The sequence below is a fragment of the Hippoglossus hippoglossus genome, chromosome 14 (genome assembly GCF_009819705.1).
Source record: "Hippoglossus hippoglossus isolate fHipHip1 chromosome 14, fHipHip1.pri, whole genome shotgun sequence".
Lineage (NCBI taxonomy): Eukaryota > Metazoa > Chordata > Actinopteri > Pleuronectiformes > Pleuronectidae > Hippoglossus > Hippoglossus hippoglossus.
Genome location: NC_047164.1, coordinates 7887085 through 7905392, shown reverse-complemented (window position 1 = coordinate 7905392; position 18308 = coordinate 7887085). Strand labels below are relative to the sequence as shown.

Sequence of the window (18308 nt, the reverse complement as noted above, 5' to 3'; positions counted from 1 at the left end):
TCTCTAATGACCCGGGTTATGCCACGGCTGCTTTCTGGGGTCAACAATACTTAGAGACGATGTTAACTCGCCACTTTCTGTGACATGACTCGGGGCTATGTGTGAGCGATTAACCAGTTACCAGCTTTGCATTCTGCCCTCCGCAGTCGACTGCAGCTATTCCTGCCCGGCAGTGGGAGGCGAGATGATGTCACCGTGGGAATAATAAAAAATAAAAATAAAAAAAAGCCACGGCATTGTCATGGTGAGTAACTGCGGCAACACGGCGGCGTGATTAAACAGCAGGACAGGAGGCTACGGCGTTTGATTGCCTCGTTGTTAACATTGTGTTCACTGTGACAGGGACAGATGATTAGCCTTCTCCCAGACGCAGTAATAGCTCTCACATTATTGAGGGCAGGATTTGTGACAGGTGGTGAGAATCTGCCCAAAGCGGTTTCCCCTCGCCATTATCGAAGAGTTTAGTAGAAAGAGAATAAAAGGTAAAGTTGAGGGGTTATTTTTAGATTTTTTACGTTACATGCTATCAAGGCTGGATTAACCTACTGAGGAGCAGTGGGCCCCTTTTGAGCATCACAGGATTACACATCTTGCACAGAGCTGCTGAAATCAACCAGTATTTCTACTCTGGATTACTACACCACCCTGTCTGCTGTATGAATGTGTGATATGTAATTGTAGTTGTATTAAAACTACATTTGAGACAGGAACTATAAGACGAGGCCTAAAGATTGGATAAAAAGCAGTCGCCACCCTATTGCTCAGGTTAAAAAATGTGTGTGACATTTTGTGCTGCTTCATGCCCAAACAAATTTGTAATCAAACGTGCAATACGTAGCTTCGGCCACTAGGTGTCTCTCGATTGAAACGATAACAAAAGGCCTAGTTTAAAAGTATTGTGAAGCAGCAAGGGATCATGGGAGTTGTTGTCTTCACCACCACTGCTGATCAAAATATGCCTGATACCACTTCATGTTACGCAGCAAAGGACATAATCGTGATCCGAGCGACCAGTACAAACAGTGGGATGAAATAACAGCCAAGTGGTTCACTGGCTAACTGGCTAGCAGTGTGTTTTATCTTCATTATACATCGTTTGCCCCAGTAGTTACAGCTGAGACGAGTAAAATGGATACGACACATTTAAAATGTGATGAAAAATGAAACGTCCCTTTAACCTTGAATAAAATTGTGTACGAAATAGTTGGGATAATTTGAATACTTTATTTAAAAAATTATGTAACAAAGGTTATTTAGAATTGTTACATATTATAACTTTAATCAAATCACCAAAACGTACAACGCTTTCTCTGCTTTTTATTTTCATGCCACAGACACAAAATCGAGTTTATTCCAGTCTTTGTTCCACTTGTTTTATTTCTCTGCTGATATTTAAAGACTTAAAACTCCATTAGTGTGTTCATTTCCATTCCGTCATTTAATTAAAAACAAGGCCAACACATTCTCACATATCTGCGTGTCTCTCCATTTTATCTGCGCTCCGGCTTGCCTTGTCTAAAAATGGCTTCATTATTTCTTATTCACACAATGAGCAGGGATGCGTTTCACACTCGTTACGTAAGCATCAAGTCCTTCAATTCAACTTTCACTCTCCTTTCTTCTCATGGTTAAAATACCACTTCTTATTTTGTCATGTTCTACTCATTGTGGCCAGGTGACAGGTCTCACTCACACGTTCCCCTTTGTACTTCTTTAAAAGCCGAGATTAGCTACGATTTAGAATATATCTATATATACATTTATAGTACTGTTATTTATGCCTGGTGCATGCAAGTGTTACATCAAGAGGAGGATTTATTTGCAGTAAATACAAGATGCACTCGTCCACTACTAGTGAACTTCAGTAGAGCAAAACACACTTCAAATAGAGCGACTGAAGGGCAAGGATGTCACAGCACCGTCCGTAGTTTTTACAACTGTGAAAATGATCTTGTGCAAAATCAGCACAGCAGTAACAGTTTATCTTCCCAGATGCTCCCATTTATGATTGACCAGTATAAACATGGCAATTTTGTGTTTTTATATTGCAGAACATTTGAACGGAGCCGTGCCGATTAAACTCACTTACTACAACAATAAAAATCAAAAGTACAGACATTTAATGCTGTTTTTTATGTCGAGTATTTCGACTCGGATGGATACGAGTTCTGCACAGAATACAACAAGTGAAATCAGAAAAACATTCGCTGTCTCATCAAACTCTAACATGTGCTTTAATGAACCATAAGTCAGGAAGGACTGTCACTACCACAGGATGGTTTTTCACTCATAATGACACAATGTATAATAGCATTAATGCAATTTAAATCTAAATTGGAAGGATAAGCTGTGTGAGCCAAGACAATCAGTGTCCATGTCTTTGCCAAAGGCTTTGTGCTCGTCCAAATTAGAATTGTGGATCCCTGGTTTTAAGCTTTAAAATCTAATTAATCATTATCAACATACTGACTGAGTTGCCCAAAACTACAATACCGATTTATGCCTGTGCAAACTCTGATTAAACCGTGTTTTCCTTTAAGCACCTTAAGATGTATTGTCAGTTCAGTTGGCCAAATAAGAGAATGTTCTCCTTTTGCTCGACTTCATACAGGATCCCATCTACTCAGCATGCACATCGACAGCAGCTCCCCTCATAGAGATTCATGGGCAGTGTCACTGAAGGTAAGTGTTTGCAGTGAGGCAGGTTAAACCTCTTAGTAAACAGAGCGGCCAGCTTAGATGACTTGAAATTTAATTTCACCAATATCCTATATGCCTTTTAATCCCCGGATACATTATAGTATCTGTGGCATGTATTAGCATACTAAGCACAGATAATATAAACGCATGGCACTTTTCATGGCTTCACAGGCCACATATGATTTATAAATGTGGATTATTCAGAGTTTTAATACCGATAAGACAGAAAAAAAAACAAAAAAACATTTATCTGTGTTAATGCTCCTCCTTGTATTCAGGTGGTGCGCTGTGGAACACCATTAAGATTTATTATTACAATTCTGAGACGTATCCTCTTATGCCACGTATTAAACAACCAGACACATAATGTTCCACATCTGCTCTCTCCTTATTTCTAATGGCTAATTACTCCGAAACCCAGGGTTGCAGAATATTACGTGGGGCCAATAAGCTGAATGAGAGTGGTGTTATCTAAAACCGGAGCACAGAACTTTATCATCATTTATTTGGCCACCGGGCCTCGGCCTTGGAACAACTGCTCCATGGAGTGGCATCGACTTTGAACTGCTTTTAGCCTCTAAACCTGCTGTCTGTTGGAACAGGGCATCAAGACCAGACTGTTCAATTGGTCTGGATACAAAACATTTCTACTTAACTTAACTTTAGTGATAGCTGTAAGATTTCTAAAATCCCCTCATCATTTGCATCTCTCTAAGGGGGTCTGATCAAAATACTGAATGTTCTAACAAGGTCTATTATATTGCAATAAAACATCACAATTTGTTTTATTTCCACAGTGGTAGTTGTCTCATATATGAATATGAGGAATAGGATGTTTAAGCTGTAACATGGGCAGTAGAAACACTAACTACAGCAGGAGGAGAGATATTAGTCCGGGCATCCAATAAAACCTTCCAACTAAAAATTCAGAATATGTCCGACTGTCTCCCTCATTCACCTCCAGGCTTACTAAAGGCTTGAGGGTCTTCTGAATTAATGAACCACATCACCATTGAGAATCCATTTTGTTATCTGGAGCATGTGTAGTCCGCGTAGTCACAAATTGTGCGCTTCACGTGGACGTCTGCATCTGAGGGTCCGGCGCTGACCCTCGCAGACGATGACATTTACCCTCAGACAGACAGGCAGACGTGGAAAGTATGAAACGACCTTAAGTCTCTCTTCCCGTCCTTAAAATCTTCGAATGGCGGCATCAACCCACGTCTGACCTTCCAGTGTTACATACCAGGATTTTTCAGAATGACGGCTGCAGCAGCAGAAGTCAAGAGGGACACAAACCACCCCCCCCCAAAAAAGCAGCGTCTCTGACAGCTCTGACCTGTTTTGGTATTGGCTGCACATCCTCCTCTTTTTCCTCTCTTCCTTTTTTCTCCCCCTCTTTATTCGTGCATCTCTCTCCCTGTTGACCTCAATCTTTGCCTCTCACCCGAAAAACACTCGACTCACTTATTTACATCCACTTACTTCCCCCCCTCTCTTTTTTACTCTCTTGCAAATTAGATGATTTGAATTTTGCACTGAGTGTATTCCAGTGTCCTAGTTTATCGCTCTGAAGCTCATGTTGCGAATTGCAGTTGGGCTGTGGGAAATGTTTGGTGCCATAAAAGACACAAGGACACTTACAGTCACATATTGAGGTAGAGGAGAGGTTGTGCTGTAAGTAAGCTGCAGGAGTGGAGCTCCACTGCATATTATTCTACCGCTTGACCTTCACTCATTGGTGCATGTCCACCATCTTTAAAAAAACATTGAGAAGACAGAAGATATAACATATAACAAAAGAACATCTGCACTCCTCTGCTTTGCCCCTGGAGCTGTTCTATATGCAGGTGTTGGTCAATGGGGAGGAAAACAAGAAACCTAACTTCCCCTGTACAATCTCTGCTCCTATGGCCGATCAACCAGTCCCTGTTTCGAGGTGTTAATTAGTGGATCATTAGGCTGTCAACTAAGAAGGGCAGACGGAGAAAGAGAGAGATGGAGTGAGGAACGCAAGGGGGGGATTGGTGGGTTTGTGTTTTTAAAAACTAGGACACGGAAGCACCAATAAAAAAACGCGAGAGGGAGCAGGGGAGAAGGGGCGGCTGCAGTAGTGGTGGTAGTTGGGTGGGGGGGTGCATCGAGCAGGCACTTGTTAATGTGAATATTGTTAGTGTATCAGGTGGGTGAGGATGGGAGAGGGGGGGACAGGGAGGAGTTTAAATTGGTATTTAACTTCTCAAAAGGAGGATTCTGGCTGAGTCAGGGCATTTTTCCTCCCACTCCTGCCCATCACAGCTATCACCCAGAAGCAAGAGGGAGAACGTGGAGAGAAAGAGAGAGAGAGAGAGAGAGAGAGAAAGGGGGATGAAGGGAGGGGAAGATTAGAGAGGAGAGAAGCGGCTATTATAGCAACCGAGAGCCGCCGTGGCTAATGGATTGTTTCAGCGCTTCTTAACCTTTTTCCTTCAACAAGATGGAGTGATTGTCATCTGATAAAAAGCTGCGACGTACTATGACTGTGATTAAATTACTCTTTTATTATACAGCATGAAGTCATGGGCAACCTCACGTGCACCGATGATTTGTTTAGTTTGAAAATTAGCAAAACAATTACTTCTTTTAGCTTTTAATTGTCTTTTAAATAGAGATTTTTATAGAAAAACAAACTAAGGCTGTGTGAATTTATTGGGTAGAACAAAGCATCGCTGAAATACTTTATATTAGCACGATCATTAAGTCATATTTGAACATTTTCCTCTTCATCCCTTACCATCTGCATATTACGCTATCTCATATTGCATCTGTTCACATTTTTGCATTTTAATTCTGCAATTATACGAAATGTTACTCATTAAAGCAATGGAAAATAGAATCATTTCAGACAGCATGTCTGAGCTTTCGCAGGTGTTTTATTCGATCAGGGACGCGATGTCTCAGTAACAATAAAAAAAACTATTGGCATTTGGATTTATTGGTTTTTGTCTCCCTCCATATTTTCATGATTAAATCAGGCAGCTGGTTACGAGCGCTCCCGTCTCACTGGCATCGTTTTTTTCACGGAATTTTATAGCTTTTCCTCTTTAATTTGACTCTCTGCCACTACAACTGTGTGTGGCATAAACATGACCACATCACCACTGGGAGGTTTCTCAGAGCTCCTGACGCTGAGATAATATTGCCCCTTGCAGTCTACGGTCCTAACTTTAAGTTTATTTCCTTATAAAAACAGATTATTAGAATAGATTCATCAAAACAAGCTCGAGACACAAAACTCAAATGTAATATGAGGCTCCAGTAACAATGATTTTCTTCTGCAGAGACCCTTCGATAGGATATATGGACCTAAAAGTGATATCAGAAAGAAAGGATGAGGAAAGAAGAAACCACTCTTGGCTCCTGAATGACTGTGGCATTAAAACATCGTGTATATTCTAAGGATTCCATCTGCACGGCTTCATTCTGATATGATTCTCCTCCTCGCAGGAAAACGGCATCTATTTGAATTTGTGTGTTTCATAGTGTGTTGTTAGTGTAGCTGAGGATAACATTGTGGTGTAGGTCTCCATTCGCAGCACACCGAGCCTAAATATAGCGCAGTGATGCACTCATGCCATGCTATGAGGTGAATCCTTTGGAATAGCAGAGATTAACTGTGCTCACGCGATTGGATCAAAACGGTCATGTGACGCATGGTGTAATGTGTACTATTTAAAACAATATGCAGCCTGCCCTGACTAAACCGATTATTTGTTTCATGGTTTACATGTGATTTAATTCATGATGAAAAGAATATATATATATATTTTTACATTCATGAAGCAATGAAACCTCAACAGGCTGCACATGCAATGGTTTGCTGTACTGTTATTGGTTAATGTCTCAGAATCGTTGCACCCCTCGCATATAAATATATCCCTGTGTATCTGTGTGTTTCGTGTGCGTGGGTATTCATGTGTTTGTTGTGCCGACTGCTTCCTCTTGCCGGGCGACTTCTTTTCAACCACAGTGCCTCCAGATTCGCCCCATCAAAGAATCATCTGCGAACTGTGGAGCTGGGTAATCTGGAGAGGGCCACTGATGTGTCCCAGGGCTTTCTCCACTCAAACTGAATCACACAGGCGGGCGCACACAGACAACAGGGCTGCACGCCATGGCTTTTGGAGGGTCACTCTAAGAATAGCCTTCAATACATAAAAAAGAGACTCATATCCAGTGGAGAGCGCGCCACACTGAAATGTGCATGCAAGCAAATGGACACGTAGGAGCATGCATTAATTCATGGACACTGGCGCACACCAAAGCACTCTACTGTCAAACACAGAGATATATGTTCCACTGGCTGACTCCCTCAGCATACAGTTGTGCTCAGCTAAGGGGACAGCAAATTAACCACCCCATGCCCTGCTCAAACCACCCCGTGATTCACTGCTGAGGAAGAGGCAGTCTGGTAGCAAGGAAGGAAGAAAACTGCACTGACTTTACAAAGGGAGACACCACTGGCCGACAGAGCAATGTTTGAAAGCTCATTTATTCCACTAATGCGCTGGGAAGATGGCTAACGGCTGCATGGAGATCAATGTGATTGTATTTGATGGTGAATGTAAATGCGCCACAATGGCTACATTCATCTGTGGCTTTACACAAGAAGACTAATCACCCGATGTCTGATAAGACAAATCACTCAAATCATTGGTCCTTGTTCTCCAGACTTAATCTTCCTTTGCCTACTTTAAAACAACACTGCGGATGAATGCAACTCGGTGGCTACCGATGTGTCGTGTTCTACTTCTGTCAAATCCTGAGCATATGTTGAAGAACATTTTAAAATCACCATGCATAGTTTATATATAGTTACTGTATGTGCATTTCAGACACTGCAAATTGTCTGAAAAGCTTGAAAACCAACCCATTTCTGGTTTTCTGATATTGTTACTGAGACGCGAGTCCCACAAATGTTGTCCTCAGATAAAGCAAATCCACGTACTTTGCTCAAAGCCTCAAACTCCCCTTTGTAAACAAGCACCATATGTCTAACATGGATTCTGTTTTGCAATTTTCCTTTGCAGGCACAAAATAATGCCATGACTAAATTCCTTTTCAATTTCATTCTCTCTTCCATCATTTGTCTCTGTGCCTGTCTGCACAATGATGTTCTGACCATCTCTAAACTCCAGCCCAGCAGACCAGTGAGAACTTAGTACCCAGCACCAAGTTTAGACTATTCCAAGGGTTTAACTTTGTGGATGTCTTGCATTCAAATACTCTGCATCGCTTCCACCTATTCTGTGCACTGGTGTCCTTGCAGTGGCTCTTGCATGTCATAAGCAACAGTGTGTGTGTGCATGCAAATGTGTGTGCGTGTCTGTGTTTGTAAATGCAGGTATAGGCTTCCAGGCAGCGCAGGCAGCTCTGATGTGAAGTGACATGTTGAGGGACTAAGCCTTTGGACACTGGCTGAGGGAGGAAAGAAAAAACTAATAAAAACAGACATAGCCTTTATAAAAGATAAAAAAAAGCTCAAACTCGACTGCATCAGAGCAGCAGATGGCGAGTCGACCTCCCCTTCCCCCAGAGGCCTTTCATTTAAATATCACTCAATCGTTTTTTAATCATGCATTCAATTTTTTTATCATCTTACAACAACAACAAAAAATCCGGGAGTACGAGCACAGATGCGTGGACGCCGCGGAGTAACGCTGTGACAACTTGAACCTGGGCGTGACTGGCTTGTCGGGGAGAATGAGAGAGGATCTCTTCCTCTGGCTGTTTGCTACAGTCCTCACTGTCCGTCCGGATCAGGCCGATTCACCTGCCTGCTTGTCTGCTGGGCTTACCGTTACGTGTTCTCTCCCTTACCTCACCTGACCCGTTTCAAACACAGTTTAACTGAGATCTCACATTGTGCTTGAACAGCTGCTCTCGACCATCGAAAAACTAAATATAATGTAAGAATCGGAAGAGTTTCCAAGTGAGATTGAGAAAAGCTCAAAAACAGCTAAGTTCCCTGAAGATTGGCTGTAATGATCTGTTCATAGAGCTTTTAACCCCCCCGAATATAGGGGGGAAATACAACCACATCACAACAGCACTAAAATCATTACACTGTCACTCAAAGAATTCACTTCAATATCTCACTGCTATTGCACAAATCTCTTTTTGTCTTTGGGCCCAATTAAACCTGATTTAATGCCGAATGAACCTCAGAACCCTCAGGATACCTGGGACCAGCTCGTTGGTGTGTTAGAGTGTTAGATATAAACACGGTGATGCAGCATCTTATTCTGAAACACAGACCTGGAATAACCTCCCTGGTAATTAGACATTTTAACACAACTTTATATTTTGTCTACCCTTCCTGGTTATCGCTAAAAGTTAATTTTTTTAATTTCAAATAATTAATTGATGTATCGCTTGTCTGTACTTTCACACTTTTCAAGCGCACATTTTTACCCTTGTCGCATTTTTTTACCCTGTGAATTTCCCTGGTGTTTGATACGTGCTTTACAAATAAAGTTTCCTTTGCTTTGCCTGGAATGAGAATAACTGGAACTTAATTATAACCTTCCAGGCAGGACAAACACACAGAGCTCTTCAGCTGGCAGAGTGTCCCTGAGTAGAAAACTTGACCCCAAGGATGTGTGATTGGAGGACGAGCCCCCCGCTCACTACACCACCTGCTACAGAATTACAGTCACGAAAATGCGGCAGTCAACACGACAGTGGTGTTACGCATAGATCTAAGTAAATGTGAGTAACAACAATAACAAAAGTTGGCACCTTTATGAAAAATATGCATCTGATTGCAAAATAACACGTTTAAAATGACAAAACCAACTTATGTAGCGGATATAAAAAATTATAAATATGTTTAAATACTTGGTAACAACATATTTTTTTAAAGATGAAAGCACCTTTGACTAAAATTATGAAGGGAATAGGAAATAGTGATACTAGACCATGAAATCATTAATAACATTATAAGCAAACTCAAAAGTATAAGTCAAACTGTTGGATTTCTTAAAATTGTCTTACATTTACCTCAGAATTAAATACATTGATGTCAATAACATTATATAATAATAATAATCATTTATTTTGAAAGTAACTCTAACTAGTGGGTTAAACATCTAACCCACCAGTACAAGTGTTTATTATAACATTATATCGTCTGTCTATGCTTAAAATGTACAAAACGAGCTGCCGATGACGCAGCATATTAAGAAGTAACTGATTGCTTTTTGAGACAGATGTTGTGTTCATGAATCTTGAAGCAGAAACCCAAACTGACTGCGGAATGAGACGAGGGGTCTCACCGCCACAGTCAAGGTTCTCCGCTCTGACAACAGAGCAGATGGCCGCCCGTGGAAAAAAAACGGAACCGAGTCGGAGGACGCAGCTCATCCTCCCACACGCGTCGCCTTTTCACGTTGTCACTCGAGAAATGTTTTGATTCAAACAAACAACATTTACAAGTAGCCTTTAATTTTTTTTAAAATCACCTTTGCACGGCTTGGGGCTAAGCAGTTGGTCTTGCGATGCCTATGTACATACAAAGGCATTCTGTGCATATGCGTGCGTGTGAGCGTCATGTGGCAGTGACACTCTGGTGAACTGTGGCAAATTACAGAACGACTGGGTGAATTCAGTTAATCCCTTGACTACTTTGTGTACAAGTGTGGTTCTCAGTATTTATGATAGAGCTCGGTTGAGCATTTTATTCAGACAGAAATTTGATCTCTACATTTGATATTTAAAATAATACATAGGAATAAACAGCATTGCAGTGGCCAGTACATTATATTTTTATTTTGTGCAACTAAATTGCAAACTGCACTGTGATTAAAACATAAAATATAATTTACTGTAATAGCAGATGTTTTTTTGTCACAGTTTTGTTTTTTTCACCTTTTCAGAGCACTGGCTTACATAAGAGCTATTACAGCCCGAGTAAACACTTCAAAAACAACATTACCTCCAAACTAACTGCTCATCATGGGAGAGCACTGTTCATTAGTTCCACTGCTCCACACTGAGCTTTCATATACTGACGCACATTACACAACTGTGTTTAAAATCATTATCATCATCATCATTTATCTACAAAAAGATGTCATACGTGCTTCATACTGTATCTTTTAGTATAAAACAACTAGGTCTCACAAGACTCTTATTGTGAAGGAGACGCAGTATACAGCTGTAAAGGACTAGACACAGTGATCTACAAATGATTGCAAGAATAATGACCCCACTGACTCATGTCCGATACAATAACGTCCCTTTAGCCTTCCAGCCAGCAGTATATTTTAAACAGATGGAGGGCAGCCAGAACAACATCCCGCTGCCTGCGATAAATACTCGACGGTTAATTGAATATCTCATAAAAAAGGGAATTGAGTTGAAGGTAAAAGAGAAAAGACTGAGACCTTAATGCGTTTATTGTTAGTAATGTCTAGACTTTCAAGTCGAGGTAAAAAAGAAAAAGCTCAAATGCCTCCTTAGAATTTACACAGTAGGATTTATTTGACCTGTAGGTATATAATGGGCCCTTATTTAAAATGTCAGTCGGTTCCTCTGGATGCTGCGGCTGATCTAATGAGAACGAATCCTCCTCCGGCCAAAGTTTGTCTCTGCGGCTCTACTTTCCTTGATTTCACACCCGAGACAAGCGGAACGAAAACATGCATTTCCTTCCGTAACATTGCAAACACAACTCCCTGACATCTCATGCATATAAACATGAGCAAACATGCGTGCACATGCAAACACACTTTGGGCCCTTCACTGAAACACCAACACTTTGCAGGGGAAGCAGTTGTTTCTACTCCAGGTGACGTTTATATTCCTGCAGCGTTTGTGAACGGGATCCCGTCATATAAACACGATATGACTGACACACCTGTTCCTTCTCTGTGTTATTTAATAAGCAAAGCGTTTGATTAATCCATCCACTCTTGTCAGAGCATGACATGAAGGACAGTCGACTCAGGTAAAATACATGGGAGAGGATTACAGGGGAGAAAGTCAATATTTCCCTCAATTTTACTGAAGAACATTATTACTATTATTACTCAAATAAAGGTTTTAAAATTGAATGGAATATAACTGGTCCATATTGTACCTCAGGTCCCTGACTCAGAACGAGTTGAATCTCTGTTATGAAAGCAGTAGAATAAAACCTTCTAAATTGTCACACACATTCAAAACTGCCTTTCAAATGCTCTCGAGTTGAACCATCAGGTTGAGGGAAAAAAAGTACTTTTATGCTTGCCTGGGGAAAAACACACAAAAAAAAGCCCTTCATGCAAGAATGGGTCAAAATACGTTAAAGCGCATTCACCCAGTGAGCAATATTCAGAGTTTTTTTTACAATAAATCCATGACTGCTGTAAATGTCCCATCTCACTCTGTCAGCGGGGCAGTTTTCTATTGAGCATGGATCCCATAGGGGAAGTGAGAGATACAGGACAGTCAGTCGCCCTTATGGATTTTACTTTTTGGCAGTGAGAACTAAAAAATCATAAATTGTAAAAACAGAGATGGGCACATCTGTTTCTCCAAGAGTTTATGTTCTAACCTCCAGATATGAACCAGCTCCAGCTACAGATCCACAGGGATTGTTTACAGATCAGAAACCCAAACAGGGACGGTCATGTTATTTGGATAATGTCCATGCATAGCTACGTTTTAAGATTATAATTATATGTCTTTGAGACTTGTTAAGAAGCAATGAAATAGACCGGTTTCTTACCTGAGACGGTCCTGACGATCTCAGAGGTGTTCCTCAGGCCCACGAAGGAGAACTGGTACAGCCTCCAGGAGCGAATGTCCCCAACCTCCACTGAGCTCCGTTTCCACTTGTACACAATCTCCTCCCTGGGGTAGCCGTCTGAGCACGAGAGAACAGAGTCAGTGTGACATGGAGCTCAGCAGAAACTCCGAGGAGGGAGGCTCGGTGCAAAAAACAGCACTGTGCTTTTCAAAGGCTAATTTTCATCCCTTTTAGGAAATGTCTCCAGACTTGATGGGCTTTCAGCAAGACTGTTCAATGTGAAATAAGTCTTATTTCACCCATACCTACAAAGTGAGCTACCGTACAAATAAACTGTTTGAAGTGAGAAGCATGACACACTGAGGAGAAATATAAACACAACATGCAAGATCTTTTAAATTTGAAGTATAAAAAAACCTACAATAAACCAGAAAATCCAATATTCAATGAAGAAAACACTTGACTACGGCCCACATGTGATAGACTATGCTTTCTAAGCAGCTTGTTGATAAACAAAGTCAATTTATTATCCTGGAAAAAGAGAAGAACAAAATTTGGGTGAAATGAAAATATTTTGTGAGAAAACTATTTCAACTCCTAAAAAACTTGAGTAAAAGTATTATAGTATTTAACAGACTAGTCCAAATGTGGGGAGGGAAAATAACTTTCAGGAAAACTTCACAGACTAAACACTCAAAATTACAACATTGATCCACGGCTGATGATGAGTTCGATTTCTGTAATTGTATTACTTCAAGAGCTGAGAATCTAATCAGTAATCTCACATGTCTGATACTGATTCACTTAGGTGAGTAGATGCATTACTATAATCTAATAATATTTGTTGTTATTGAATTTCTATCTTGTAGCTAAATTTAAAAGTACAAAAGTAGTTAAACTTATTTCCAAATAGCAGGAACTTGAATTTATAAACGGGCTCCTAACTCTTCTCCTGTGAATGGACCTCACTAAATGTTCCAAAGTACAGAGATTTAAGTTTGACTTTAATGATCTTCGGCCAAATCTCTTCAGATTTCACTCCAGTGTCGTCTTCACTCTTGTGTTGAGCCATTGAATAATGCACATGAACTTTCCTCGGTGCAAACTTAAAAACGGCTTTACGACTAAAGTGCTCCCAGACATCCAATAATGCTGGACCTCACAGGAGCAGGGGATGGAAGGATCTGCCCATTTGCCACATTACTGCCGGCCAGGCGGGCAGTCGGCTCCCTCACCGGCAATACATGAGGGGCAAATTATTCTTTTAGTGTCTTTTTGGGAACCCAGAGTGCTCCTGGAGCTCGGTGTCCGGAATTCACTTTGGAGCGACTTGTGCAAGTCGAAGCATTAATTAAGATATTTAAATGAGCAGCTGGAATTCATCTACGCCGTCTATAAGTCATTCTGCTGAAGTCTCCTGAAGAGGCAGCTCCGTGGCACGTGTTGAGAGAACACGCCACGTGATGAAAGCGGCACACTGCCCCGCCTGCCTCTTCTGAGATCCAGCTCATGTATGTACATCAAGTGATTCTCAAAGTTCAGAAAACATCCGTGGCTTTCATCAAATTTACATGAATGCCTCTGTTCCATTTTTAGGCTGCTTTCCCCCCCCCCGGTTTCTCTTTCTTGTTGCTCTGGAGCTATTTAGGAAGCGTTCTCTGGAGAGCATCCCATGGTGCATCTCTCTGTAGATCCGTAGCAGCCTCATTAGCATAACTTGCCCCTCCGTCTGGTCGTCACACTGCGGTACTGACAAACATGGACAGGTCACCTTTTAGAACAGTATTGACTTCGTGCAGGGAAATCAATCACCTCTTTGGCTTTGATCGAGTGGGTAATGAAACATCTATTATTAAATACCGTTACTGAATGCCAGTACGTACTGTACCTTTAATGAATGGATGGTTTAACACATTTTATTATTCGCGTCTTCATGAATGAATGCATATTGTTAACGTTTTTACATAATTTTTTTAATAAAGCCCTTTAAAGACTGAGAGTGCATTATAGCAGGCAGAGACTGCGAGATGTTCTGTGCATACTGCAAATGCATGAACACTTTCATATGCGCAGCAATCTGTTAAATTTAAATACACATACGATGCATGTGATTGTTTTTCGGGAGACGAAAGAAATACGGCGATTACTGCGGCTTGAATTCCTTGGTTTGGCGTTTTGCATCATTTTCCTTAAATTGTGTCTTTGTTAGGCTCATATGTCGCATTTTCATGGCCTCAGTGTGTGTGTGCGTGTGTGTGTGTGTGTGTGTGTGTGTGTGTGTGTGTGTGTGTGTGTTTGTGTGTGTGTCCTTGAGATGGAACAGAGGAACAGGGGGAGGGGTAAGACAGTGGGGCATCAGCAAATGGCCAGACTTACAGCTTGAAAACTCCAGGGGACACGAGTGCTCATCCATTGGGAAGTTGTTCAGTTTAAGCTGGCACTCGGCATCGATGGTCAACCTGCAGAGACACAATATTAGGATCCGCTCACTTACCTTCTATAGCCAATTCAGAAACAACAACAATCTCTTACACTTAAAGTCTGTGTTGAAATAGTCAGAATTAAACCTCTAACCTTATCGGTAGAAAACACCAGGCGTCATTAATTCATATTTCCCTCAACTAAATTCATGTTTTCCACGGCAACACATCTGTCTCTTCTCTTCACACTTGAGGGAGTTCGCAGGCAAAGTCATTAAACTTCCCCTTAATGAGAGAATGACCTTAAATGACTTTACCCACCCATGTGCTCGCTATTGTCATGTATCATTGTCCTCGGCATCGCAGCGGTCATCCTAATTAACCAGTGGTTAGATTCAGAGTTCCTTAACAAATTAATGAAGTGGAGGGGTGGTGTTCTGCTTTGGAGAACATCCATCACGGCTTGATTGAGTCCAGAAGAGTCCACTTTCTCTCTTATTACCACCCGTGATGTATTGTGGTGTCAGTGGGAACGTCCGCTGTACTTTTGGCACGCAAAATATGATAATAAGCACAATTAATATTTCCCTTTAATCTCCCATCCTGTTTTACACATGAAACATATCCATCTGTGTTGCAATGAACAGTTCCCTAGTAGGTCCAGCACATCAGACTGTAATGCTCCAGTCTCAAGATCTCCAGGCAATAATGGGTCATTAGACAATATCGCAGTTATTTGCAATTGGTATGATATTTAGAAATTTTTAATAAAAGCATCAGAGCAATTCAGACGGTCAAACCACTGAAGAAATATGATAAAATGATTTTTCTCGAGCCTCCATGCAAGAGCACCTAAAATAATAAGCTCAGGGCAATGCAGTTCCAGTGTTCCCTTCCCACATAACAACTTCCAGCCTCATTCGGCAAGACAGATTTCCTGCACGCTAATTAATGTCAACTTTAAAATGCTGAAATTTAAGATTGCCCAGGGCCTGTTCAGGATAATCAGCATCATAAATCATTAATGCAGAGGGGCCCTAATTGGTCGGGTACTTCAGAATGCTCTCTACAGTACACGCTGCGCTTGTTGCTCGTGGTACACTCCATAAAGACCCAGAAGGACCTCAATGAAAACTCATTTATAAAAATAGAAAACTCAGTAGAGGCCAAACCATCTGAAATATATCAGATTTTCAAGATCTACAAAATATTCCCTGAATAAACGTTGATTAATCTTGCAGTGTTCAGGAAAATGATCAATTCCTCGAAGCAAACGAATATAATAGATAACAACAATTGACAATTTAACTGTGAATATGATAAAACAGCAGTGATAACCATTAAATTGGATTACTCCTGCCACCCAATCATACAATCAATCACGCTTCGGGTCACAAATGAATGAGAAATACCTAAATCAGCTCTTCAGCATCCCATCTCAGTAATCCACCAAGCTTTACCTGAGGGTGTAGAGTATTCGACCATCGTTCCAGATTCGGAGCATGCGATTGGGTGTGGTGATCCAGTGAGCGTCTGCCTTCTTCGAGTTGCGGAAAAACGTGTCGGGGATCCAGATCTTCCCGACCATGTTGCTGTTGAGACGCAGCACCTTCATCGTGCTGTTGAATTTTAGCCTCCTGTCGTACCAGGTCTGGGCGAAGAAGATGTCGATGGTGTATTCCTGACGACAGACAAAACACAGTTCCAACCCGCAACCGTTATGTTTGACTTCAGTTTAAATGCTGGACACCAGATAAAACTCTCCGTTTGTCAGGAAAACCCTCGCAGCATACAAAACAGCATTGTTGGGAGCCGCTGCTGTCACCGGCGCGGCTTTTAACTGCAAGATGCGATCCCATCAAATCAAAAACCTGTGCTCTAAAAGCTTCCTCCTGTTCCTACACCCGTGGGAAGTTAATGCAGGAACACATTTTAAGATACTTTTCCTAGCCTCGGCAAAAAAGTCCCTTTGTCACTACCAAAGAGTTTCCTGTTGAAAAAAGCCCAATCTGACATCCTCAGCCTGAAAATTAAATGTTCAACAGTGCAATTAAAAAGTGCCATTGTTTGGCTGGAGTTTTATCTGACCTCTTAACCTGCTGCTTTGTCGTGAGCCTAACAAAACCTTCTGTCTCCGGTTCGGTCCCGGCGAGGGCCGTGTTAGAACATAACACGAGGTGAGGGAAGCAGGGTCAAATCTGGACTGATGTGCGAGGGAAAGGAGAGGAAGGGAAAGTTTTTCTTATTCATTGTGTAACTTGCGATGGCTGAGCCCTATGGTTCAAAGTGATGTACAGCAGGAGAGAGACAGAGAGAGAGAGAAAAAAAAAAAACAACAACCGGGGATTTGTGAGCAAGAGGGCATAGAGGCATTAACTTCCTGACAAAGCTTAGCCCAACAATAAAGTCAAAATCCATGCCAAAGAGTCCTAAACGAGATTTGAAAACAACAATTTCACTCGACAACCCTCCTACCAACCCCGCCTTATTTTGTTCCACCCACAAAGGACAGATATACAGTTTAGATCCAATGTTGAGAGAGAGATTGAATGCCTTAGGATCCTAAAACTGGGCCCTGCTGAGAGATATAGACATCTTTTTTTTTTCTTTCTTTAACCTATATATACTCTGGGATCTTTTCACAGAATCACACTTATTTCAATTCGAACGGTTGCAAACATCTGAGAACGGCTAAGAAGCGCTTGTCTCTAGTGGCTGCAAAGCATTCATTTACGATTCCTTCTCTTCTTCACACCTTGATCTTCCTCTCGCTCCTTCTCTTTTTCTCTCTTGCCCCTCGTTCACACTCGCACGAGACGAAAATTATTTCAAAGATCCTTAACACACGATTAAAAATTCCAATAGTGTTAGTGCCTAGATCCCCCCCCCCCCCCCCCCCCCCCCCCACCGTCGGCCTATTCTCTGTACCGACCTCACCACGTTTGTCACACGGTGGCGTGAATGCGCTGGCCCCAACTCGTTGATTACATATGAATGCAAAGCAATCAGTCAACCTTTCATGTCAGCAGAATGCCCTCGTCACACACACACACACACGCCCACACACACACGCCCACCCATGCATGCAGACTCCCTCAAGTGTGCACAATATACACACTTTCTACCTGATCCCATCAATTTCAACTTCACTGTGAATTGCAGTTATTGAGAGTGGGCGTCGCAGCTAAGACTAAGTGAAATGGAACGCCACCGCCATGTAGAGCAGACAGCTCTGCAGAATCACAATAGAAACGGGTTCTCAGCGGGGACGTGCAGAGGAAAACAATGACACATAAAACAATGCTGATGTGAGTTTTGCGAGACACTCAATTTATGATTCTTTCCTTCCCTCGGATAAACATTTTCCCCTCACCGCTATCACACAGCCAGTCCTGGCCTATTTCAGTCATGACAGC

The 18308-nt window shown here is 41.6% G+C and overlaps 1 protein-coding gene across 3 annotated transcripts in view; it reads right to left on the bottom strand.

Moving 5' to 3' along the window:
* gabrg2 (gamma-aminobutyric acid type A receptor subunit gamma2) overlaps nucleotides 1-18308 on the bottom strand; it is a 47501-nt gene that overhangs the window by 14076 nt on the left and 15117 nt on the right. For all 3 annotated transcript variants that reach the window (XM_034606600.1, XM_034606601.1, XM_034606599.1), the window contains exons 4-6: nucleotides 16353-16573; nucleotides 14849-14931; nucleotides 12452-12589 (exon numbers count right to left, since the gene is read on the bottom strand). In XM_034606600.1, the coding sequence (XP_034462491.1) occupies nucleotides 12452-12589; nucleotides 14849-14931; nucleotides 16353-16573 (442 nt within the window). The remainder of the gene's footprint in view (nucleotides 1-12451; nucleotides 12590-14848; nucleotides 14932-16352; nucleotides 16574-18308) is intronic.